We start from the raw sequence: 25625 nt of genomic DNA, 5'->3' as shown, positions 1-25625 counted from the left end.
GGAGACGCGAACCCGGTTCACCAGATTACAAGTCTACCACTCTTAACCACTACACCACACTGGCTCTCCAGGTGAAGGAGCTTCAGGATGTGGCTGCAAAGGTGAGGTTCTCCAAAGGAAGTCTCCCCACCCATCATCTCCTCAGCAGAGCCACCAAGAGAGGAGGATGCCTGTGATCAGAAACCAGGTGGGAGGGGAATCTATGGAGGCATCCTTACCTGTGGTTTTCGATCCAAGGCTGCTTGATGATGCTCCTCTGATTTGCTTCTCACTCCAGAAGCGGCTCTGTCCAAATTTATAACATGGAGAAGGTGGGGCTTGAGCCTGGAATTTCCACCTCTGCCTTTTCTACGGACCTGCTGTCAAGCTCTGATTGTGCAATCTACTTCTGCGTGGCTGCAAGGCTGGAAAGTCTGTGCGTGGGGTGGAGAACTATCTTGGCTCCACCCATGAGAAAGACCAGCTCCTTCCTTCCAGCTGTTCCTGGGGTCAGAGATAAGATCTTGGAACGTTCTTGATGGTTTCTCTAAATGCAAACCATCTGGCTGAACATTTGCTGCTGGATCAGCCCAAGCTGCAGAATCCGTCCCCCAAGCAGGGCTTTTCTCCGCTTCTCAAGAGCACAAGCCCAGAATTAGTATCCTTTTTTTTTTTTTTTTGCAAACACTTTATGATGACAAATGTATGCTTTCAGTTTTTAGCTCCATCGGTATTAAAGCTGCAAATGTTGGGATAGAGCATATATTCTGGAGATGTCCCCAAAGCAGAAAATTCTGGGAAGATATTGCAGTGGAAATTGAAGGAATAGGTAACTGGCAATACCTATGGATCTTCTAATTTTACAATATTGATATGTTGAAGAAACTGTGCTAATAGAGGACAGGGAATTAATGCAAACACCTTTGACCCCATTATTCTATGAACTCTTAACTGCTGCCAGAGTTATTATTTGTCAAAACTGGGGGGCGATAATGAGGACACTGTCCATGAAAGAATGGAGAACTAAAATGTGGGATTTTGTATGCATGGTTAAGCTTGCATATATGGTGAGAAACAGAGAGGACAGGCAACAAGATAATGCCCTTATTGAGAAATAGGTCTTTTTATAATATCCTGGAATAATGAGAAAACAAAATAGAAAATTCTTTCCAGTAGCACCTTAGAGACCAACTGAGTTTGTTCTTGGTATGAGCTTTCGTGTGCATGCACACTTCTTCCGTTTCAGTGTATCTGAAGAAGTGTGCATGCACACGAAAGCTCATACCAAGAACAAACTCAGTTGGTCTCTAAGGTGCTACTGGAAAGAATTTTCTATTTTGTTTCGACTATGGCAGACCAACATGGCTACCCACCTGTAACTGGAATAATGAGGTACGGGATAATGTAAACACATTTGTGTTACCTGCAGCCTTGTGATATTAATTAGTTAATTATGTTTGACTTTGGTGTGGAAATTCGTTCCTGTGTGTTTGGTTCTAGATATCCCCTTCTACTTTTGCTTCATTGAAAGGGCACCTCCTTCATGCAACCCATTTCACAGCTCGGAGAACTGAGGCTGGGGGCTTTCCTTATTATTAATCACGGAACATACTGGTTTACTTCTGAGTGAACAGTTACAGGATGACACAGCTCAACAGCTCTTACATATTTGGGCATAAGGAAAAGCCAGTGTAGTGGTTAAAGTGTCTGATTAGGACCTGGGAGACCAGGGTTCAAGTCCCCACTCAGCCATGGAGCTCACTGGATGACCTTGGGCCAGTCACAGTCTCTCACAGGAGGACAACAAAGGTGGGATATAACTGCAATGAAGAAACGAATAAGCTCTTTATTTGGGCTAATAGCAGGACAGGCTCAAGAGCAAGCACAGAGTCCGAGGTCAGGATCCTTATCTAAGGTTCAAGGGCAAGGGAAGAGCTGCAGGACTGCACAGAAGCAAGGAAGATGTCCCAATGGCTGCAATGCTCTCTCCTCCAGGGCCATCTGATTGGGTGCTGGACTACATGGGCCAAAGGTCTGATCCAGCAGGATCTTTTATGTTCTTATTTTGGTCATACGAAGCAAAATTCCAGCATCTAGCACTTCCTGTGACTCACTTCCTTGTTATTTTGTGATGTCAGAGGGTTCCCTTGGACACTCCCTTGGTTTTTCCCTCCCCCTTTAGATCTATCTAAGAAAACAGTAGTTTAGTTCCTTGTTTTGAAAAAAGGCGGGGGGAAGGCATGGAAAAAGCAATTCTTTAAAAAGCAAGAAAGACAACGTACTGTTCCAAGGTTAGAATTGGAAACCTACAAAAAATATTTTTCATTATGGTGGGAAACATGAAAGAAACTCGGGGATTCTTAGTAAGTTTTGATTCTAAATAATAATAATAATAATAATAATAATAATAATAATAGTAATTTATTTATACCCCAGCCACTCTGGGTGGCTTCCAACAGAATATTAAAATGCAGTAATATATTAAACATTAAAAGCTTCTCTAAACAGGGCTGCCTTCAGATGTCTTCTAAAAGTCTAGTAGTTGTTTTTCTCTTTGACATCAAACTTCAGAACCCCAAATCATGTGTCCGGGTTTAATACAGTATTGTTATGAGTTTGTGGGTGCCAGGGTTTGTAGGTCAATACACCCATAATTCCTGGACTTTGTAAATGTTAGAATTTTATCAGTGCTTGGAGAGTTAAACTGGAAGTCAGACTTTCATGTTCCCTGTGTTCAAAAGATCGCTTGAAAGATGGGCCATTAGTAGGGAAAACAGACAGAAAGTTGGGCTATCAGCAAATCAAAGACTCTGTGCCAACCTGCAAAGGGCAGGGGCGGAGAGAGAGAGAGCCCCTCCCTGAACTCAGAGTTTTTGTTTGGAGGAAGTTTTAGGATTTCAGTTGGCTGTGGCATGATCAAGGAAAAGAGGTGTCAGTCTGTCAAATGCAGCAAACTGGAGGGGTGGTGGTCAAAGGTCAATCTAGGCTGAGAGTTTGAATCCAAGGCTGCAGCAATGGGAAAAACGGGACCCTCTTGGAGTGTAATGCCTTGAACCCCCTCCATGGCAGGCCCAGGTTGCATATATGTGTAAATAAACCATCTACCATAAAGACACCACAATCTCAGCTGTGCCTCATTTCCAAAGGAAACATAGGCCCTGGGTAAGCCCCTGGATTCCTGGAAACTTGCACCGCTCAGAAAGTGGGGTGGTGGCATGTAACAATATCTTAAGTTTTCCAAAGGATGTTTTCAGTCTGCCGTGACGGCCAGCTCACACCCACAAGGATAGTGACAAACTGTGCAGAGGAGGGCAACCGGGATGATCAAGGGTCTGGAAACCCTAGAGGGAGTTGGGTATTTTTAGCCTGGAGATGAGAAGACAGAGGTGACACGATAGCCATCCTTCCAATAACTGAAGGGCTGTCACACGGAAGATAGAGCAAGATTGTTTTCTGCTGCTCCAGAGGGTACAACCCAAACCAATGGATTCAAATGACCAGAAAGGAGATTGCAACTAAACCATTAGAAAGAAGATTCTGGTGGCAAGAGATGTTCAACAGTGGAATGGACAACCTCAAAATGTTCCTTCACTGCAGGTATTAAATCAGAGGTTTTAGGGCCATCGGTCAGGGATTCTTCAGCTGCGATTCCTGCATTGCAGGGGGTTGGATTAGATCAGGGGTTGGCAAGGTTTACTCCAGCAGAGATCCCTCTGTGGGCTGGATCACGCTTGGAGCCGCGATTTCCAGTGTCTGTGTCTGTGCAAACACAATTTCCGGCGTCTAAACAGATGCAATTTTCAACATCTGAGCATGCGCAGACACGATTTCCGGTACCACAGAAGCGAGGCCCTGCGCTGTGCTGTGCCACTTTAGCACAGCATGCGGGGACTCGCCGAGCGGGTGGCTCATTTGGGGGTTGCGGCTTGTGGGCTGGTTAAACGACCCCCATGGGCCGCTTGTTGCCTACCCCTGGACTAGATGATCCCCTTGGGATCCCTTTCAGCTCTGCAATTCTGTGATTCCTTCATTTGAATTGCAAATAAATCCTCGAGGTTCCACCCAATGGCATGTGGCACCCTGCGCAGACCTTCCCTCTGGGGAACTTCCATATCTCATGTCATCATCAGGAAACGGAAAACCACAATTTCCACTGCGAGGAATAACCAAACTGGCTATAACCGTCCAGATTTATAAGAGATCCTGGGTGTTTCTGGGTGTCACCCCAATGAGGCTCATAGCTCTGCCACTTTGTATGTGTGTTTCCCCCCCCCCTTTATTGCAAAACAATTTACATGTAACAACACAGACAAACAAAGACAATACCTCAATGACAACTAAACATTAACTAACAACACATCGTCTAACATCACACACACTTTTGACTTCCGATTCACCTCATTGTGCTTTCTACATATTCTTAACCTTTACGCATTTCCTGTTGTTATATCTGCTACATATCCAGAAAAATTTCTACATTCATAGTTTTCCTTAATATTCAAGATTCAATCTAGACCTGTCAGGAGAATTGCATTTTCACAATATCGTTTTAGATATTCTTTAAATGTTATCCATTCTTTACACACTTTCTGGTTTGAGTTTCCTCTTATTCTCCCAGTCATTTTCGCAAGTTCCAAGTATTCTACCATCTTCATCTGCCAGTCAAGCTTTGTAGGAATTGAGTCTTCGTAGGAATTTCCAGTTTTTTGCTACTAAAATTCTAGCCGCCATAGCTGCATACATAAAGATGGTTCTAAAGTTTTTTGGGATTTCATAGCTCTGCCGTTGTGAACCCTGTCGTCACAATAGGACTTGTACACTTCCGAAAGAAGGCGTGCCATTACACATGTGCAGAGTGCCTTTGTCTTCGCACTAAAAAAAAAAAATCTCTGCACTTCTTTCGACAGGGAAAGAGCTTCCATGTGAGAGTGTCAAAATATGATTTTGAGATAAAAACAACTCTATATCTCATATTTAGAAATTAAGCCATACTGCATGCCATAAGTTTATGAATTTATGTATTTATTACATCTACACATCCATTGCCAAAAAACTAAAACACCGAAGCTTTTCAAATGTGCGGGACACTTAATTCCATTTGCATGCAGTTTTTTCCCCCTCCCTCCAAAAATTAATTTAACTTTTTCCTTGAAATTAAAAGGATTCCAACCTACAGACAATGATTATTTTATTTTAGACAGAGTGTAAGCCTACTGGATCAGGCCAAAGGCTCAGTTGCGTTCCCTGCAGCAATCAGCTGATCGCTGCTGAGCATGTTTCTTCAAAGGAGGTTGCTGCAATCGCTGATCAGCTGTTTAACAGTTGCAGCAACCTTCTTTGAACTTTGACTGGAGTCAATCACCTGACATCATTATGACTGACAGGTGATTGGTCCCAGCCACCTGCCCAATTGGCCAACCAACCCTGACTTGGATGAAGGGGTAGAGAGAATCCCTATCAGATTTTCAGACAACACAAAGCTGGGAGGAACAGCTGACACTTTGGAAATCAGGTACTGTATACCAGGCATGTCCAACAGGTAGATCGTGATCTACTGGTAGATCACTGGTAGATCATTGGCTCCCCCCAAAGAAGCTGAACAACTGTGGCTCCCCTAAAAAAAGCTCAACATTTTACCTCTTCCCTGAAAAAACACAACTTTGACCTGAAACCCAAAAAGGGGGTAGATTACTGCCAGTTTTTAACTCTGTGAGTAGAGCGCAGTCTCTTGGGAGTTGGCTACCCCTTCTGTATACAATACAACAGAGAAGGTTTTGGGAGAAGCCAGAACTCTGCAAAATTAATGGGACGCGGGTGGCGCTGTGGTCTAATCCACTGAGCCTAGGGCTTGCCGATTAGAAGGTTGGCGGTTCGAATCCCTTCGACGGGGTGATTGTTTAGTCCCTGCTCCTGCCAACCTAGCAGTTCGAAAGCACGTCAAAAATAGAATAATAGAATCCTAGAGTTGGAAGAGACCACAAGGACCATCCAGTCCAACCCCCTGCCAAGCAGGAAACACCACCAAAGCATTCCTGACAGATGGCTGTTAAGCCTCCGCTTAAAGACCTCCAAAGAAGGAGACTCCACCACACTCCTTGGCAGCAAATTCTACTGCCGAACAGCTCTTACTGTCAGGAAGTTCTTCCTAATGTTTAGGTGGAATCTTCTTTCTTGTAGTTTGAATCCATTGCCCTGTGTCCGCTTCTCTGGAGCAGCAGAAAACCTTTCTCCCTCCTCTATGTGACATCCTTTTATATATTTGAACATGGCTATCATATCACCCCTTAACTTTCTCTTCTCCAGGCTAAACATACCCAGCTACCTAAGCCGTTCCTCATAAAATAGGTAACACTCTGGCGGGAAGGTAAATGGCGTTTCCTTGCGCTGCTCCGGTTTTGCCAGAAGTGGCTTAGTCATGCTGGCCACATGACCCAGAAGCTGTCTGCAGACAAACGCCGGCTCCCTCAGCCTATAGAGCGAGATGAGCGCCACAACCCCAGAGTCGTCTGCGACTGGACCTAATGGTCAGGGGTACCTTTACCTTTACTTAAACCCAAATGGAACTAGATGGCTGGCACTTACGGTAATATGAAAACTTGCAGAGCAACTTTTAAACTGACCCCTGGGGGAATTCTGAGAGGAGCTGGGTACATCTGGTTTGGGATGAATCACCCCAAGGAATTAGGGCAAAAGTATCTCTTGATAGTCCAAATGAGGGCAGAGGAGAAGGAAACTGCAATGCACACACCACACCCTTGGAGAAAAATCCCTATCATTTATTTGTATGCTGCCTTTCCATAGTTAAAACCATGCCCAAGGCAGTTTACAACATGACAAGATTTGCACAATTAGAAATATGTAACAAAAATAGTCCCAAGCAACAGTTTAAAAAACAACAACCCCAAAATGTACGAAACAGAGTTATTGCAATTCCCATCTAAGTCATAATAAGGTCACAAAATAAAGATACAAAGAATTCATATCAATGATCAGCAAAATTCACATCTCCAAAATTAAATCTTGACCCCAGCTAAAAGCTGTAAACCATACCCCACCCCAAGAGTCTGCAGACATCCTGAGAAGCAGGTCTTGAAGGATTGGGACCCTGGCACTCACTGTTCAATAGCTGAAGTCAACCAGTCAAGGCCCTTCCCTGCCCATCCGGGTGGAATGAGGTTAGCAAGACAGGGATTAGGTCTTGCAAGACTCACTGCCTTGGATATGCGAAACCGGAGAGGTGATCTGATAGCCCTCTTCAGATACCTGAACAGCTGTCAGGTGGAAGACAGAGCAAGCTTGTTTTCTGCTGCTCCAGAGGGGAGGACATGAAGCAATGGATTCAAATGGCAAGGAAGGACTTTCTGACGAAACATCAGGAAGAACTTCCTTATGGTAAGAGCTGTTTGACTTTTAGGAAGGACTACGAGGTCATGTTTGACAGCGGAACGGACTGTCTCAGAAGGTGGTGGACTCTCCTTGCCTGGAGGCTTTTAAGCAGAGGTTGGATGGCCGTCGGACAGGGATTCTTAGCTGTAATTCCTGCTTTGCAGGGGGGTTGGACTAGATGACCCCTAGGGATCCTTCCAATTCTTTCTTATGAGGTGGTTTTGCTCTGTGTGCGTCAAGAAGGGCATTTTCCAACAAGCTAGCTAGAAATCCCAGAAAGGGCAGACTCCTCCGCAAAACCAGATGAGATGCATGCATACTAATAAACTTTTCCTGCTATGCAAATTGCCGGGGGGAAACGTCCACCCCCCACCTACACATACACAGAGCAGAGATTCTCCAGGCTCTTTACTAGGAAGTATAAATGATTCTCGGTGCTATTGTTGGGCAAAGAGCCGAAGATTATGTCATTGCCTGCTGACAAAAGCACGATGATCAGCCAGGAAGTGATATTTCCAAACCACAAAATTTCCGGCAATTCGAAATGTGACAGAGGCTTAATGCGGCTTCTATTTAGGCAGATGGCCTCAGGGCGGCTAAAGAAGCAGTGATTTAGAGTGAGCAGGGAGTACGATTTAATGGCCAATCCATTCAGTGAAGGTTACCCATCAATTTGGAGGGCCAGTAAACCTTGCCAGATCATCACAATCCTGGAGGCTGGAGTTATTTTCAGACAGTGGCTGGCTCTGATAAGTGCAATGAAACGGTCACCAATATGAGGGCTGAAGTCAGCAGATGCCAGCGACTGCCTGCTGCATCACCTACATGGCAGGCAGGATTGGACCCTGGTTGGAAGAGCAAAACACGCAAAACACTTTCCCAAGTGCCACATTAAACACGACCATTTATTGCAGCAACACCAAACCTTGGGAACTCCCTGCTTATTGATATCAGGCAGGCGCCTTCAATGTGTTCTTTTGACACCTGCTGAAGATATTATTATTTAGACAAGGTGATGGGGTGAGCTCCCGTGGCTCGGTCCCTGCACCTGCCAACCCAGCAATTCGAAAGCATGTCAAAGTGCAAGTAGATAAATAGGTACCGCTCCGGCGGGAAGGTAAATGGCGTTTCTGTTCTGGTTCACCAGAAGCGGCTTAGTCATGCTGGCCACATGACCTGGAAAAACTGTCTGCGGACAAACGCCGGCTCCCTCGGCTTGTAAAGCGAGATGAGCGCCACAATCCCAGAGTTGTTCGCGACTGGACTTAACTGTCAGGGGTCCTTTACCTTTGCCTTTTTGCCCAGATGTTTAGATGTTTGTAGGAGCTTTAATCTGTTTTAGTCTATTTTAACGAGGTTTTAACTTTCTGTACGTTCTACAATATGGTTGTAAAACTTGTTTGTGATAATTTGATTTTATCTTCTTTGCAAACTGCTTGGAGGGTTCCCCCCCCAAGCAAATTTTATGAAATAAATAGCTTAAAAGAGCAAAAAAGCCTTTTCGCAGCATCCCTGGCATCGATTAGCTGTGATTGCAGGGGGTTGGACTAGACTAGACTAGGGACAGTCAACCTTTTTATACCTACCACCCACTAATGCATCTTTCTTGATGGTAAAATTTCCTTGCTGCCCACCAGTGCTCGATGGAAGGAGGATTCAGCTTGTGCCGTAGAACCCCCTACCGCCCACCTAGAATCCTGAAACGCCCACTAGTGGGTGTTAGGGACCAGGTTGACAACCCCTGGACTAGACCCTTGGGGGCTCCTTCCAACTCTCCTATGATTCTAGGAGCAGAACTCAGATACCTTTCCCTCCCTGTTGCTCCCAGGGGACAAGGCAGGGTCTGGAAAGGTTACCGGGGCTGTGAAACCAGAAGGGCCAGTCCAAGACATTTTGCTGTCCGAGGCCAACACGGTACCTGCAGCCCCATGCCCATTCCATGCACCAAGAAGCTGATGGGATTTAAGGCTTGTTGAAGTTCCCAGATGGCCATGCACACCAGGCAGGGATCAGAGGAGCTGAAGGAGGGATGCTTTCATTAGAGTCTGATGCTCTCACCAGAGAGATGGCCATGGCCAATGGAAGAAAAAGAAGAAGAGTTTGGATTTGATATCCCGCTTTATCACTACCCGAAGGAGTCTCCAAGCGGCTCACATTCTCCTTTCCCTTCCTCCCCCACAACAAACACTCTGGGAGGTGAGTGGGGCTGAGAGACTTCAGAAAAGTGTGACTACCCCAAGGTCACCCAGCAGCTGCATGTGGAGGAGCGGAGACGCGAACCCGGTTCCCCAGATTATGAGTCTACTGCTCTTAACCACTACACCACACTGGCTATCAATGGAGGCTGGGCCCTCGGCTGCAAGCAGGTTCTCCAGGAAAACCCTGGATTAGCATGAGGGAGGCAGGGTCAGGCCTTGATTCAGGGAAAGATAAAGCACGGGGATATTTTTAAAACTGTTGTTTAAGCCCAAATGTTTCATTGATGACACAACCGGGAAATTTGTTGTGCTAAACAGTCAGGCACGTAGTTGCAGCGTGTCTGTTGCCAGTGGTGAACTGATTGCGTGCAAAGATGCACTCCAGACGCCTTCCATCTCCAGTCCAGTTTTCACGGATATACGCCTGCACGGACTCCCCCTTGACATGCTGCTGCACACACACACAAACACCCGTGAGAAGTGAAGACCGAGTGGAGCGGAAGGAAAAACTCAAGTCTGCGAGACTCAGAATAAATACAACTATTTTAACATAGAAGTACTGCAAATAAGGAAGTGGAAGTCTGGAGCTAAAGTCTGGCAGGGTTGCTGAGTAGGCACTGGTAAAAAAGGGCAAACAGATTTGCGTCAAACTTACCCATGCTAATATATATATATATAGAGAGAGAGAGCACGCTAAATTGAGACATGATTGTTGTTGTTGTTCAGTCGTTCAGTCGTGTCCGACTCTTCGCGACCCCATGGACCAGAGCACGCCAGTCACCCCTATCCTCCACTGCCTCCCGCAGTTTGGCCAAACTCATGCCAGCCGCCATGTAGAAGAGGAAGCGCCCAACACCTGAGAGCAAATTGTGTGAGGTAGATGTTTGATTGTGGGCAGATTTGGCACTTAGCACCACTACCTCCACAGCGGCTCTAAACCATAGAGCCTAGGGCTTGCCGATCAGAAGGTCGGCAGTTCGAATCTCCACGATGGGGTGAGCTCCTGCCAACCTAGCGGTTCAAAAGCACGCAGTGCAAGTAGATAAATAGGTACCGCTCCGGCGGGAAGGTAAACGGCGTTTCTGTGCACTGCTCTGGTTCGCCAGAAACGGTTTAGTCATGCTGGCCACATGACCCGGAAGCTGTACGCCAGCTCCGTCGGCCAATAAAGCGAGATGAGCGCCGCAACCCCCGAGTCGTCCGTGACTGGACCTAATGGTCAGGGGTCCCTTTACCTTTACCTTTTACCACCACCTCCAGACCAGATGCTGGGCTAACAGGCAGCCTCAAATCCGGGCACATAGGAGTGAATCAGAGCGGGCAAACAAGGACTCTAGCCCTCCTCTTGGGGTGCTTTGGCTCCAGGCCAGCCTCTCCCTCTTGGGGTCTGGCCAAAGGGACACACCCATCCTCTTTCGGAAGGCCCTTCTCTTTCCGCCTGGCTCGTTCAGTTGGGTGTCGGAGGTACAATTTACAAACAGCACTCAGAGGCGAGCATTACATACCAGATAATTTATTAAGATGTCACCAAGGCCGCCAGGCAAAAAAAATAATTATTAAATTATTAATAAATACTTGAAATAAATGTACAACAGAGAACGGCAGAGTCGAAAGGGACCCAAAGGGCCATTTAGTCCAACCCCCTGCGATCCTCATTATTCACTGCTTTCTTGGAAACTGCCAGCTCCTTCCAGAGAAAGGAGGCAAGTGTTGCGTTGTCTCAGTGATGTGACTTTCCTTGTCACGGATTCAGGAGGCTGAAATTTGTCCAAAGGCGCATGTAAGGGTTCTCACCTTATTGCGCGTTTTATGTGACAATGTAATCCACGATGGAGACCTCCCCAATCCGGTTTGTCACGCCGACAGCTTCGTTGACCTGGGCAGATGTGCAGATGTACCACTGAGGGAAGGCAGCCGACTCGAACCTGGTGTAGTCCCCAACTGCAACTCTGTAGAAGAGGAAGCGCCCTTTGTCGGATTTGTCGAGGTCCCCTTCGATGCTGGCCTCCTGCGGGTGGAAAAGGTGAGATTACGTCTAAGGAAATCCACTCTCCATCCTCATATGACGGAGATTGGTTGGGTGGGGCCAAAGCGCCTACACTAGCACAACAACAACAACAACAACAACAACAACAACAACAACAACAGCAGCACCAAAAATATTTGTATACCGCCCTATACCCGCAGGTCTCAGGGCGATTCACAACATAAAACCACAACAAAAAAGCAAAAAAATACATAGTAAATGCAAGAACAACCCAATAACCCCCCAACACATTTTTAAAGGGCACTGGATGTCAATCGGCCAAAGCCCTAGTTAAAGAGGAATGTTTTTGCCTGGTGCCTAAAGGTGGATAATGAAGGTGCCTGGCGAACCTCCCTGGGGAGAGCATTCCAGAAATGGGGAGCCACTGCAGAGAAGGCCCCGTTCTTGCATTGTTCCCCCCTGGACCTCTCATGGAGGAGGCACGTGAAGAAGGGCCTTGGAAGATGAACTCAGGGTCTAGGTGGGTTCATATGGAAAGAGGCGGCCCTTTAGGTACTGCGGTCCTGAGCCGTTTACTCTGGCCATCGCAACAACAAAAGAAGAACCTGCTGGATCAGGCCAATGGTCCACCTAGTCCAGCATCCTGTTCTCACTGTGGGCAACATAGCTGTCAAGTTTCGGATTTGAAAATAAGGGATCAGCACCCTCACCTGTCCCGGGGACAGTCTACAGTTCTCAGGGACAGTCCATGCCGCGGTAATCCCCCCCCCAGGCTACAAATTAATTTACACCAGGAATGAGCTCCCAGGAAAGAGAAATCAGGGCAGAGAAAAGAAAGCACTTATTCACGCAGCACACGGTTAACCTCTGGAACTCCCTGCCACAGGGAGCAGCGATGGCCACCAACTTGGATGGCTTTAGAAAAGGATTAGGCAAATTCATGCAGGAGGAGAGGACCACTGATGGCTTCTGGCCAGGTTGGCTCTGCTCTGCCTCCAGTTAGGGGCAGCAATGCTTAATCTGAGCACCTGTTGCCGAGAAACATTCGTCTATTTTATCTTCTTCTTTATATATCTGTCTGTCTGTTTGTTATTAGGTATTTATATTCCACCTTTTTCTCCAAGGAGCTCCCTGGTCCTAGTCCTCATTTAATCCCCACAACAGTCCTGTGAGGTAGGCAGGCAGGGCTGAGAAAGGCAGGGACCCAAGGAGTCCCCAGACTCCAACTCTCCTTCCCGGAAATAAGGGAAATTTAAGAGATATCAACAATAAGGGATAGCTGCGGGAAATGGCTTGGAATAAGGGAGTTTCCCGCAAAAAAAGGGATACTTGACAGCTATGGTGGGCAACCAGCTAGCAGGATCCAAGCCCTCCCTTCCCTTGGGATTTCCAGTAACCGGAAGCATAAGCTGAGAAGCAGCCTCTCACCTCCAGCTGCAGTGCTGGTTGGTCTCCGGTCTGCACGCAAGACAGGTACAGCTCCTTCCCTTTGATTTTCAGGGCGATGGGGATCTTTGCCCTGCCTTCCTCGATTTTCGGCCGATAGACGTACATTTTCACCCTCGCTGCAAAATGCGAGGAAACGGGATTAATAGCAAGAAACGTTTCAGCCCGGCTAGGACCGGCCACCCGTAGGAGATGGCGGGTGAGGAGCATCAGGGGTGGGGGTGGGGTTCCTACCTTCTTTGCTGATGTCAGCCTGTTGGAGCTCCAAGGCCACCAGCTGGGTTGTCCCGTTCAGGACAAGGGACTTCTGGTTGACGTCTCTGATGTTGCAGGAGATGCTCCTGCTGAGGTGGTAGATGGGATCTGTGGCATAGGTGCATTCGCAGGTGTCAAAGTCAACTGGTTCTGAAGGGGAAAAGACATTCCGGGTCAAGACCTGCCTGCCACTTGCAATGCAACAGTTAGAGCTGTTCTTCAGTGGAACACGTGATCTCAGAAGGTGGGCAGCTTCCTCCTTCACCGGAGGCTTTTAAACAAAGGTTGGATAGCAGGGATCCTTTAGCGGTGACCCCCCACTTGCTGCTGCCCCCACTCTTATCAAGCCAGAGCTGCTCTTTTTTTTTGTACCCACATCCAGCGGTGGAGCAAGCCGATTGGGTGCCTGGGGCAGTGTGCGTGCCCTGCGCCCAGGGGTGCCCAGGGGCGAGGCCAGCTGCCCGTGGGGCGGGCCGAGCCAGGGCAGGATGCTCCACAGTCTGCCTGCCTCCTCCCACTCACCCACCCTACAGTTTGGGGCAGCACAGAGCCTGCAGGTGCCCAAGCCACCATGTCACTCCCAGGAGAGACGTGTGGCTCGGGTGCGCTGCAGGCCCCATGGTGAGTGCCGCCCGGCATTTTGTCACCCCCCAGTGGTGACACCCGGGGCGGACCGCCCCCACCACACAGCCCTTCTTTCTGCCCCTGCCCACATCTATCTATCTATCTATCTATCTATCTATCTATCTATCTATCTATCTAATTTTTGCATATGTTTTCCAAACATCATTTAACATTCCTTCATATCTTATACAATATTTTTGGACTTCCATCAACCACGTCTAAAGATTTCCAGTCTTCATAACTTAACCTCGTATTTTCACAATTTCACTATTACTTTTAATAATCTATAACCAACGATCGTTTCCCTAAATTTTCTCTGTAACATTTCATATAGCCCTCCTTACAAAACGTCTTGCAAACCTACTAGCGTAATTTGTTGTTTTTCAAATAGTTCTCAAATTTCTTCCAATCTTCCGAAGAACCTCTGGTCCCACTGGTTTCGAATTCTCCCTGTCATCTTGTCCAATTCTGCGTAGTCCATTAACTTCATCTGCCACTCTTCTATCATCGGTAATTCTTCTTGTTTCCATTTCTGTGCCCCCCCCATCTTACTCAGCATTAACTCCCAGAAGCGTTTAGGCAAACAGGAAGAGATCATGGCCTCTGTGTGGCCCTGATCCACCTCAAAGGAAACTCTGGGACTTTTGAAGGGCCCTGCAGTCCAATGGATGTTGTTGTTGTTGTTGTTGTTGTTCAGTCATTCAGTCATGTCCGATTCTTCGTGACCCCATGGACCAGAGCACGCCAGGCACCCCTATCCTTCACTGCCTCCGCAGTTTGGCCAAACTCATGCCAGTCACTTCGAGAACACTGTCCAACCATCTCATCCTCTGTCGTTCCCCTTCTCCTTGTGCCCTCCATCTTTCCCAACATCAGGGTCTTTTCCAGGGAGTCTTCTCTTCTCATGAGGTGGCCAAAGTACTGGAGCCTCAACTTCAGGATCTGTCCTTCCAGTGAGCACTCAGGGCTGATTTCTTTAAGGATGGATAAGTTTGATCTTCTTGCAGTCCATGGGACTCTCAAGAGTCTCCTCCAGCGCCATAATTCAATGGATGTTGTTGCTTCCCTCTAAAGCCAGAGGGATGGCAGAAAAGAACAGCGACAGCAGCTTCCAGTTGGGTCTGCTTCCCCAACAAATGGAATAAAGTGCTTTGTCCTTCAACCACCTCCTGCTGCAGGAAGCAGCCCTAGGCTCCTTGCTGGGGATTCCCATTGGGAGCACACCAGTGGCGTAGCTAGCCTCAGTGCTGCTGGGGGCGGCGGCAGCGCAGAGGCACCCCCCTGGGGGAGGGTCACGACGCGTGCGTCATGACGTCATCATGACGTCACGATGCACGTGTATGCAGAAAGGGGAAATTTCCCCCTTTCCGAGGCTTTTTTTCGGCGGGGGTGGTGGCCAGCTAGGAGGGGGTGGCAAGCGTGACACCCCCTCCTCGCTGGTCGGCCCCCCCGCCGGAAAAAAAGCGGCGGAAAGGGCAAAAAGAAGCAGAGCAAGCACTTGAATGCACCTGTTCTGCTTCCTTTTCCCGCCCCCCCAGCATTTTTTTTTCAGCGGGGGGTGGTGGCTAGCGAGGAAGGGGTGACAGGTTTGACACCCCCCCCTCGCTGGTCGGGCCCCCCCCGCCGAAAAAAGCGGAGGAAAGGGCAAAAAGAAGCAGAGCAAGCGCTTCAATGCGCCTGTTCTGCTTCCTTTCGGCGGGGCGGGGTGAGAGGGGCCGGCCAAAGTGTCACCCCACCTCCCCTTGACCTAGGGGTGGCCCGCCCCCCCACCCCCACCCTGCGACGCCCCTGGAGCACACCCAATATGGCAGCCAGCTGGTGTTGCATACTGTACCTAAGACGGAATTGATGATGTCCATCAGGTCGTCGTCTGTGAAAAGCGCCCTGGTTTTGGAGAACTTCTTCTTCTTCTTCATCCTCTCGATCGCCACCATAAGGATCGCTGCCTTCTGGAAGCGATCTGAAGGGCTGTTGGCGATCTTCACCTGAATGCCCACTTTGCAGGCAGGATGTCTCAGCCCCGGGAAGGCCTCCTGTGGTGGGGGAGCAAAGAAAAACATCAGTTGAAGCCAAACCGTCGGCAGCAAAGTCCCCTCCTGTCCACCTGGGGACAAGGAGTCTCATCCCGCAATTGTAAGGACTTGATTATTTCTGTGTGGCGGCCCCCGAACTCTGGAACTCCCTGCCTATTGACACCAGGCAGTACTCTTTTTGGTGCCTGAAATTTTATGATATTAAATAAATAAGGGAAAGTGCTGAGGAATGGGGCACCAGGTACCACTCATTGTTCTTCAGGGAACAGTTGTCTAGCCTCCTTGGTGTGATTTTAAACATTTTTTTCTCAGTTCATTATAAATCATTTCCCAGAAGGCCTTACCTATTTTGCAAGTCCACCACATGTGAAGAAATGTACCTTCTTTAACATTACACTTCCAACATATGTTGGTCGTGTTCTTATACATTTTCACTAGTCTTGTAGGAGTCAAATACCACCTATACACCATCTTTATATAATTCTATTTTAACGCACAGCAGGCTGTAAATTTTAAGTCCTTATTCCATAACTTCTCCCATGAAGCAAATTGTATATTATATCCCACATCTTTTGCCCAGTGTATCATTACAGACTTCCTAATTGTTAGTGTCCCATTCCAGCAACAATTTATACATTTTTGACAGAACTTTTTCATTGTTATCTAACAGTTCTTTCTGCACTTTGTTCAATCTAAAAAACCGACTCTCTTGTTCAATCTAAAAATGCCATTTAATTGCTTATATTGGAGCCAATCAGTTAACAAATGTCTTATATCCTCTTTTTTTAACTTTCAGTTGATTTTCCTCCTCAGTTAATAGTTCTCTATACGCGGGCCATAGTTAAAGCTATGGTTTTCCCAGTAATGATGTATGGAAGTGAGAGCTGGACCACAAAGAAGGCTGATCGCCGAAGAATTGATGCTTTTGAATTATGGTGCTGGAGGAGACTCTTGAGAGTCCCATGGACTGCAAAAAGATCAAACTTATCCATCCTTAAAGAAATCAGCCCTGAGTGCTCACTGGAAGGGCAGATCCTGAAGTTGAGGCTCCAGTACTTTGGCCACCTCATGAGAAGAGAAGACTCCCTAGAAAAGACCCTGATGTTGGGAAAGATGGAGGGCACAAGGAGAAGGGGACGACAGAGGATGAGATGGTTGGACAGTGTTCTCGAAGCGACTGGCATGAGTTTGGCCAAACTGCGAGAGGCAGTGAAGGATAGGCGTGCCTGGCGTGCTCTGGTCCATGGGGTCACGAAGAGTCGGACACGACTGAACGACTGAACAACAACAAATACTCTGGCCATTCTTTTTCCATATTTATTTTTTTCATGGAGAATGCTTCTAATGGTGATAACCATCATGGGGTGTCTAGCCTCCTTGGGAGGCGAGTGACCTGCTTGCTTGGAGGAGGCTGTGCAGCTCCAGCCATCCGGTTTACTAAGCCCTTTTCAGGTGTTCATTTCTGCTCATGGTTAGGATGGGACGGAGGGGCTTTCTTGAACAGAAGCAGCCTGGATAAATTCCTTACCTTGGCCAGAGAAGGCTGGTCCTCTTCGTAGAACGGCACCTCGTCCACACTGCAACCAGAAAGCAAGAGAAGCAGGTCAGAGAGACTCCCAGGCAAAAGTCAACAACATTAGAACTAGGCTGAATACGAGCACGACACATTTCTTGGGGTATTTGCTGGCATTTTAAGGGGAGTCAAGGTGTCGGGCAAACAAACCCCAGGCGACACCTTCTGGAACTGCCTCTTTAAGAAAGGCACAGGGCGTTTTCTCCCCAGATCTCGCCCACCCCGGTTGTCCATGTCCAGTGGGATCAATAGAGATACACACACAGAGAATCCCCCTCTCCAGTTCCTATGGTAGATCTTCTACCAGGGACTCAGCTACATTGGTTTTTTAAAAAATAAAAAAATAAAAAGCGTGTTTTAAATGTGTTATAATACTGTGACACCAGATGGCACTATAGAGTTCGATCCTTTGGCAATATGATTTCCCATTACTGTATGTTATACAACACATTTTCCTGAAATGTTTTTTTTTTAAGTGTCTAGATCCAGCCAAAAACAACACTGGCTGCTTCTGTTCCATGTCTAGACCAAAAGCTGGATTAAAATGGGTCTAGCTCAGTGGTTCTCAAGGCGGGTGGTGGGATTACCTGGTGTGTGTGTGTGTTTGTGCACACACTAAGAGTCAAGAGGGGCAGGGAGGCACCTGAGGTATAAATGACTACCTGTCTTTGGAAGCTGGCATCGTTGGATCAAGTTCACCAGTTTTGTTGAATTAATTAAACTGAATAGTTTGAATTGGATTTTGAACAAATGTGCAAATAATTTCTTACCGTTTTGAATGCTAATTGTGCTATTATCTTCCTTCCTGGGTCATGCAAACCACTATCATGAACAATCCTTTTTATAGGGTAGGAGCACTGTGGGTCAGTTTATGTTGGGAACCATTGGGCTAGGGAATCCACATAATCAATCAATACCTGGACCTGAGAAGCGGGTGGCAGTCATAGTGGCGTAATTAATCTCTGCTGGAACCATTGGGGGCACCAGTTGTTCCTCCTGCCTTGCCCCAGCCCCCTGCCATGGACCCATAAAAGGGGGAGCTTCTGCTTAAGTGCTAATTCTTGTTGTCTCTTAATGTTTTCGGACACGTGGCGCTGTGGTCTAAACCACAGAGCCTAGGGCTTGCTGATCGGAAGGTCGGCGGTTCGAATCCCTGCGACAGGGTGAGCTCCCGTTGCTCGGTCCCAGCTCCTGCCAACCTAGCAGTTCTGAAAGCACATTAATGTGCAAATAGATAAATAGGTACCGCTCCGGTGGAAGGTAAACGGTGTTTCCGTGTGCTGCTCTGGTTCGCCAGAAGCGGCTTAGTCATGCTGGCCACATGACCCGGAAGCTGTATGCCGGCTCCCTCAGCCAATAAAGTGAGATGAGCGCCGCAACCCCAGAGCCGTTCGCGACTGGACCTAATGGTCAGGGGTCCCTTTACCTTTACCTTAATGTCTTCACAGGGAATAATCTGTTGCCTTTCTGGCAGGAAAATGAATGTTGGATTTGCTGTTTGGAATATTATTGAATTGGCATGTTTGCAACTGCATTGTTTGTGAGCCGCGTTGGGGTGTCTTTTTTTGCCAAGGGTCTCTCTCTCTCTCTCTCTCTCTCTCTCTCTCTCTCTCTCTCTCTGTGTGTGTGTGTGTGTGTTTGTCCCTGAGCACCCAGCCCAGCTTCACAGCTTGGGGCCATCAGTGGTAGTTACCTGCAGAAATCCATCACCTCCTCTTCGCACTCAGGCACTCTAGACATGGGGGCTTTTGATCTAGGGAGAAGAAAGAAATGGACAGGAGTTAGTGAATGAGTCTCGCTTTGCAGCACCTGCAGAGGAAGGAGAAGCGAAGCTGCTGTTTCGTAACCAGACGGACAAGATTGCGGTTGAAACTATGTGCACATTGTGTGGAAAGATTACGAGCAGCCCCAGCCCCAGAGAAGGTCTTTGCACAGCTGTTGTGAAGAAGAAGAAGAGTTTGGATTTGATATCCCGCTTTTTACTACCCGAAGGAGTCTCAAAGCGGCTAACATTCTCCTTTCCCTTCCTCCCCCACAACAAACACTCTGTGAGGTGAGTGGGGCTGAGAGACTTCAGAGAAGTGTGACTAGCCCAAGGTCACCCAGCAGCTGCATGTGGAGCAGTGGAGACGCGAACCCAGTTCCCCAGATTACGAGTCTACCGCTCTTAACCACTACACCACACTGGTCCCACAGAATGCAAACATGTGCAACTCAAGCAAATTACTTAAATGAAGGTGGAGTTTATGATCTTCGTTGTCTGAAAACAAGCAATTCCCTTAACCACTTAGTAACTCAAGAGTATTTGGATGCGATTTAAGCCAGAGCCTTTGCTGAGTACTGTGTTGTCCCCACATGCCCCCTTGCCCAGTCTCCTGACTCTTACTTATCATCCTCCTCTAATTCCCAAAAAACTCTCACCTCCAGCCTGCAGAGGGAAATGGAGAATTTTGGGGAGTGAAGAGAACCCCTGAGCATGCAAGAAAAGGTCAAGTGCACACATGCCTTCCAATAACTTTAGTTCGCATGAGGAATTTCAGCTTGCAGACTTCCCAGAGTCTTCTGCAAGGAGCTGCAGAGCTTCTGCAGAGAAGGACAGAGCTGGGAAGGGGCCACAACTTAGTGGTTAGAGCATTTGCCAGGCAAGCAAATTCACTCCCTGCTGGCATCTCCAAGGGGTTGGAAGAGACCCCTGCCTGAAATCCTGGAGGGCAGCTGCCCAACTTGGTAAAAGGCAGTTTCTTATGTTCCTGCGGGCTGGAGCATCAACCCCAAGGCAGACTGTCGGGTGGCCATGGGCATGCTGCTCTCTATTCTCCAATAACACCCAACCTATGGCCATACAAATAATTTACCATATCTCCGTGGGCCTGAGATACAGCAATTTATAGGTATTGCAAGTCAAAATACTACTAGCTAAATGGTTGAAGGCAGCTTTGCATTCTGAAGGGTCAGGCAAAGCAGGGCTGACCATTTGGGAAGGGACCCAACCCCATGCAATGCTGGAATCACAGCTAAAGAAGGTTGAGGTCTCTTCATGAAACCTGCAAGTGTCCCCTTTGACCGCAGACTGTCTCGCCAGAGTGGTGCATGCTCTAGTTATCTCCCGCTTGGACTACTGCAATGCGCTCTGCGTGGGGCTACCTTTGAAGGTGACTCGGAAACTGCAGTTACAGGTAGGTAGCCATGTTGGTCTGCCATAGTCAAAACAAAATAAAAAAATAGAAAAATTCCTTCCAGTAGCACCTTAGAGACCAACTAAGTTTGTTCTTGGTATGAGCTTCCGTGTGCATGCACAATTCTTCAGATACAGATTCTGTTTCAGTGTATCTGAAGAAGTGTGCATGCACATGAAAGCTCATACCAAGAACAAACTTAGTTGGTCTCTAAGGTGCTACTGGAAGGAATTTTTCTATTTTTTATTTTGTTTCGGAAACTGCAATTAATCCAGAATGCGGCAGCTAGACTGGTGACTGGGACTGGCCACCGGGACCATATAACACCAGTCCTGAAAAATCTTCATTGGCTCCCAGTACGTTTCCGAGCACAATTCAAAGTGTTGGTGCTGACCTTTAAAGCCCTAAACGGCCTCGGTCCTGTATACCTGAAGAAACGTCTCCACCCCCATCATTCTGCTCGGACACTGAGATCCAGCGCCGAGGGCCTTCTGGCAGTTCCCTCACTGCAAGAAGCAAAGCTACAGCGAACCAAGCAGAGGGCCTTCTCGGTGGTGGCGCCCGCCCTGTGGAACGCCCTCCCAGGAGATGTCAAGGCAATAAGCAACTATTTTACTTTTAAAAGACAACTGAAGGCGGCCCTGTTTAGGGAAGTTTTTAATGTTTGGTGCTGTGTTGTTTTTAATATTTGGTTGGGAGCCGCCCAGAGTGGCTGGGGAAACCCAGCCAGATGGGTAGGGTATGTATCTATCAATCAATCAATCAATCAATCAATCAATCAATCAATCCAGTCTTCTCAAGGCAGTTGCTGTGGGGGTCTCTCTCCCCAAAGTCAGGGTTAGCAGGGTCCTCTCTGCCCTCCTTCTTCATGAGATCATCTGGCTCAGGCTGGGCCAGCTTCCCCCTCAAACCGATTCCTTCTTTCCCCCTTCATAGGAACCTGCCTTTCACCGAGTCAGAGAACTGGGTCTACCTGGCTCAGTATTACCTAGGCTGACAGCCAGCGGCTCTGTGGAGTTTGAGGTAGGAGTCTCTTCCACACTTACCAGAAGATGCTTGTGGGGATTGAAACTGCTGGCAAGGCAGATCCTCCACCACTTAACTACAGCTTCTTCGAGTTCTGACTCCTAAACCAACCCATTTTCACATGGAACCCTCAGCCAGATGTCTGCCTGGGGGTCCGTTTAATCCTTGCAGAACCTCTTGGCTGACATTTAATGAAGCCAATCGTAGACTCAGCCTTGCAAGCCAGACATATTCCTCAAGACGACCTCCCTGCAAAGCAATGCAGAAGTTTTACCTGTCCACGCCGGTCTCTTTCCAGAACAGGGGATTTCTAGCCTTCCAAGCTGCTCCTCTCGCTGTGAAGTGGTCTCTGCTACAGCTGGGATGGCCCTCTTATCTGTTTCTCGGCAGCGGAAGAAAATGTGGTTGCGCCAACAAACTTCCCTCTCGTACCTGGGCATTTCGAAAGCCGTGAAAAGGATGTCCTTTCCTTCCTGCTTCCATGAACAGGAAGCGGTCGCGTTTCAAAATGAGCACAACACCACAAATTGTGAAAGCGCAGAATTTTGTGGGGATTTGCTGAGCTCAGCAGAGGCAAATTACAAGAATATCAGAAGAAGTGACACCCTGGAGGCTTTCAAGAGCTTTGCTTCTGCTGCATGATGTAATCAGGCCATTTTGGGATTTTTCCGGAGTCCCAGGGGGCTCAGCTGGTGAGGAACCAATGGCGAGGTTGGGTGGTTAGGTCAAGTAGTATTCCTGTACTCCCACCTCTTTCATGTGGCTTCCCACCCAGTAATCCAGATGAAGGAGAGCATGGGGAGAGCATCCCACAAAATGGGGAGGTGCCACTAGCTGGTGGGGAGGCCCACCCATTTGCTTGATGGTGCAGAGCAACTCCTTTGGTTATGCTTAACCAGTCAGCTAAACACCATTACCGTCCTAGACAAAGTAGGGATGCAGGTGGCGCTGTGGTCTAAACCACTGAGCCTAGGGCTTGCCGATCGGAAGGCCGGCGGTTCGAATCCCTGCAACGGAGTGAGCTCCCGTTGCTCAGTCCCTGCTCCTGCCAACCTAGCAGTTCGAAAGCACATCAAAGTGCAAGTAGATAAATAGGTACTGCTCCGGCGGGAAGGTAAACGGCGTTTCCGTGCATTGCTCTGGTTTCGCCAGAAGTGGCTTAGTCATGCTGGCCACATGACCCAGAAGCTGTACGCCGGCTCCCTCGGCCAGTAAAGCGAGATGAGCACCGCAACCCCAGAGTCGTCCACGACTGGACCTAACGGTCACCTTACCTTTTACCTAGACAAAGGGACTGGTTGGGCAAGCTTGGTCTCATACCTTCTACCCCCCACAGATACAGGCTCCCGAGAACTGGAAGGGTCTCAGGGCGGGCATCACCCAGACTGAACCCCAAACCCACAGCATTGTTAATGCAGGATACCTAGGTTTGCTACGACCGGCGGTTCAGTGGATGGGCATGTACTGAAATGCCAGCGTGGCTCATGCATTTCTCACGGGGGATGTGTATCCAATGAGACACAATGAACAACAGTACTGTATGAACTGGCTCTTCATACTGAACTCTGGGTTTGCCAGCAACCCTAATTCTTTTTTTTTTTTTAAACAGAATTTATTAGCATTTTCATAATATAACACAAACCCAACCCCACACCTACAAATACAAAAACAAATACAAATACACATAATGTCAGGATTCTTCTTCTTATTTATATACCTTGCAAAAAAAAAAATTCTAGTTCTGAATCTTGACGTTTGACTTCCCCCGCCTATTCACCTTCGGTTTTAAATCAATATACTATTTCCTTAACAACTTTTCTCTATAAAAATTTTTAACTTTACTTAAAAACAAACAAACACACAATTGTCTTAATCTTTGCATTATAACCTAAATCATAACCAAATATTCTTATAGCTAAACTTATTTCTTCTATCCTTTATCATGCTGCTTTTGACTTAAGATTCAATATCTCCTTACTTATTTAAAATAAACTTGTAATTAACAGACTTCACACTCCGATTTCGGATACCATGGCAGACCATTTGGATTATACATTTAATACTTCAACCCACTCCCCCTCTGTCCATTGTCTTTTTCTGTCTTTCACCAGAACCAAATCTCCAATTGTCTTCCTCTGAGTATCCACAGATCCAGGCAACATCCACAACAAACCCCGCATCGAGCCTCAGGGTCTTCATCACCTCCATTCTGGGCTCCTCCGTTTCTTTTTCTTCTTCTTCTTGTAGAAATCTTAATTCCATGTCCCTTGCCCCCGAGCTGCCACCTCGGAGTCTGGATATTGTAAATTTTCCCGTTCCAGGGCTGCCACCCCCAGAAATCGGTTCCTTTTCCCGGAGTTGCCAAGCCATTTCAAGCCATCCTTCAAGCGCCCCTCCCAGCTCTTTGCCAAGGTTTGATTCCATTGTGTAAAACTTTTGAAAAGCCTCCTCTGTGGAAAGTAAGTCCTTTTTATTTATAATTCCACTCAAAACTTGTAGTTTCCGATTAAGCAGTTCCAGCTTCAAGACAGTGAGCATTTCCTCATCCTTTAAACCAGAGTTCAATACCAGTGCGAGCACAAAGTCCAGCATTTTAGAAGGGAGGGTGAGTATCAAGTTTCAGTTCCTGTCTCTTCCTTCCTTTGTTTCAGTTTTTTCCCACGACAGTCCAAGTCGTCGCCATTTCTCCGAAGCCGGAGTATAAAGACCAAAACTTCAAATGGAGATATTTTTTCCCCAGTTAACCCCCGAAGGGAAATCTCAACAGTCTCAGTTTTCAAATTCCAGATACTTTCTATCGATTGTTGTAGCAGCAGTCACTTAAAGAGTTAATTTCTTTCATCTCCCGAAGGGAGGGAGGCGGGCTGCCTTTCTTCTTTCCCCCAGATCGTTCCAGGAATACAAAGAGTCAATCAATTACTCACAGCCTCTGGGTTCTTATCAGCTCGTTAAAGACAGGTAGAACTTAGATGCTCATCACAGGCTTTGTCGCCGCATTTACATCCCGGTTGGGGCATGTCCCCTATAGCCCGGCTCCGTCGTCCCTTCACCCCCACTCCCCCTTTACAGGGGGAGCGGGGGAAGGGTTCGGAGCCACAACGGGCACAGCCGGGGAGCCCAGGGTGCGGGACGCTCTTCCCGCACCCCAACCGGAGCCCCGCTATGCGGCTGCAGGGCTCCTAACCCCCGGGATGGACTGGGTGCTTTGCAGCCGAAGCAGCCCACGACCACCCGCAATGGCGTCAGCCGCCGGAAGCCTGCCAGCAACCCTAATTCTGAAGCCCATCGGAGAAAGCCTCTCTGAGCGTCCCTGCCCATGGATTTCCGTGGTAGCTCAGCGGTACAGCCGCCGCCTTGCATGCAGCAGCTCCCAAGTTCAATCCCCAGCAGCTCCATGTAGGGCAGAGAGTCTACACTGCCTAAAACCCTAGAGTAGGGATCAGCAAACTTTTTCAGCAGGGGGCCGGTCCACTGTTCCTTAGACCTTGTGGGGGGCCGGACTATATTTTGAAAAATAAAAATAAAAAATGAACAAATTCCTATGCCCCACAAATAACCCAGAGATGCATTTTAAATAAAAGGACATGTTCTACTCATGTAAAAACACACTCATTCCTGGGCAGTCCACGGGACGGATTTAGAAGGCCATTGGGCTGGATCCGGCCCTCGGGCCTTAGTTTGGCTACCCATGCCCTAGAGAGTGGCTCCTGCCAATCCATGTAGACAATACTGAGCTAGAGGGACCCCAAGGGTCTGACTCTGCATAAGGCAGCTTCTTATGTTCTGTTGTGCTCCAGGAATTAGGGTGACTCAGAGATTCACCCATCTCACCCCACAGTCCCGCTGGCGACTGAATCCCCAAAACAACAGCCTGGTTAGGATTCGAAGTACCCCTTGAGCAAAACTGGAAGTTGGACGTCACAGATGCTCTGTCTGAGCGCA

General features: G+C 47.8%; 1 protein-coding gene across 1 annotated transcript; it reads right to left on the bottom strand.

Annotated features, from left to right (window-relative positions):
• Positions 1-11363: 11363 nt before the first annotated feature.
• IL1B (interleukin 1 beta) lies at positions 11364-18163 on the bottom strand. Its single transcript, XM_033156803.1, has 6 exons — positions 18144-18163; positions 17437-17485; positions 15710-15908; positions 13231-13401; positions 12979-13115; positions 11364-11571 (listed from the first exon to the last, which is right to left on the bottom strand). Exons 1-6 carry the CDS (start codon positions 18161-18163, stop codon positions 11371-11373), a joined length of 777 nt encoding a protein of 258 aa, XP_033012694.1. The 3' UTR covers positions 11364-11370.
• Between the last annotated feature and the right edge of the window lie 7462 nt (positions 18164-25625).

The sequence above is a fragment of the Lacerta agilis genome, chromosome 8 (genome assembly GCF_009819535.1).
Source record: "Lacerta agilis isolate rLacAgi1 chromosome 8, rLacAgi1.pri, whole genome shotgun sequence".
NCBI classification, from domain to species: domain Eukaryota; kingdom Metazoa; phylum Chordata; class Lepidosauria; order Squamata; family Lacertidae; genus Lacerta; species Lacerta agilis.
Note: the sequence above shows the minus strand (reverse complement) of the source record. Positions and strands in the feature narration are given on the sequence as shown.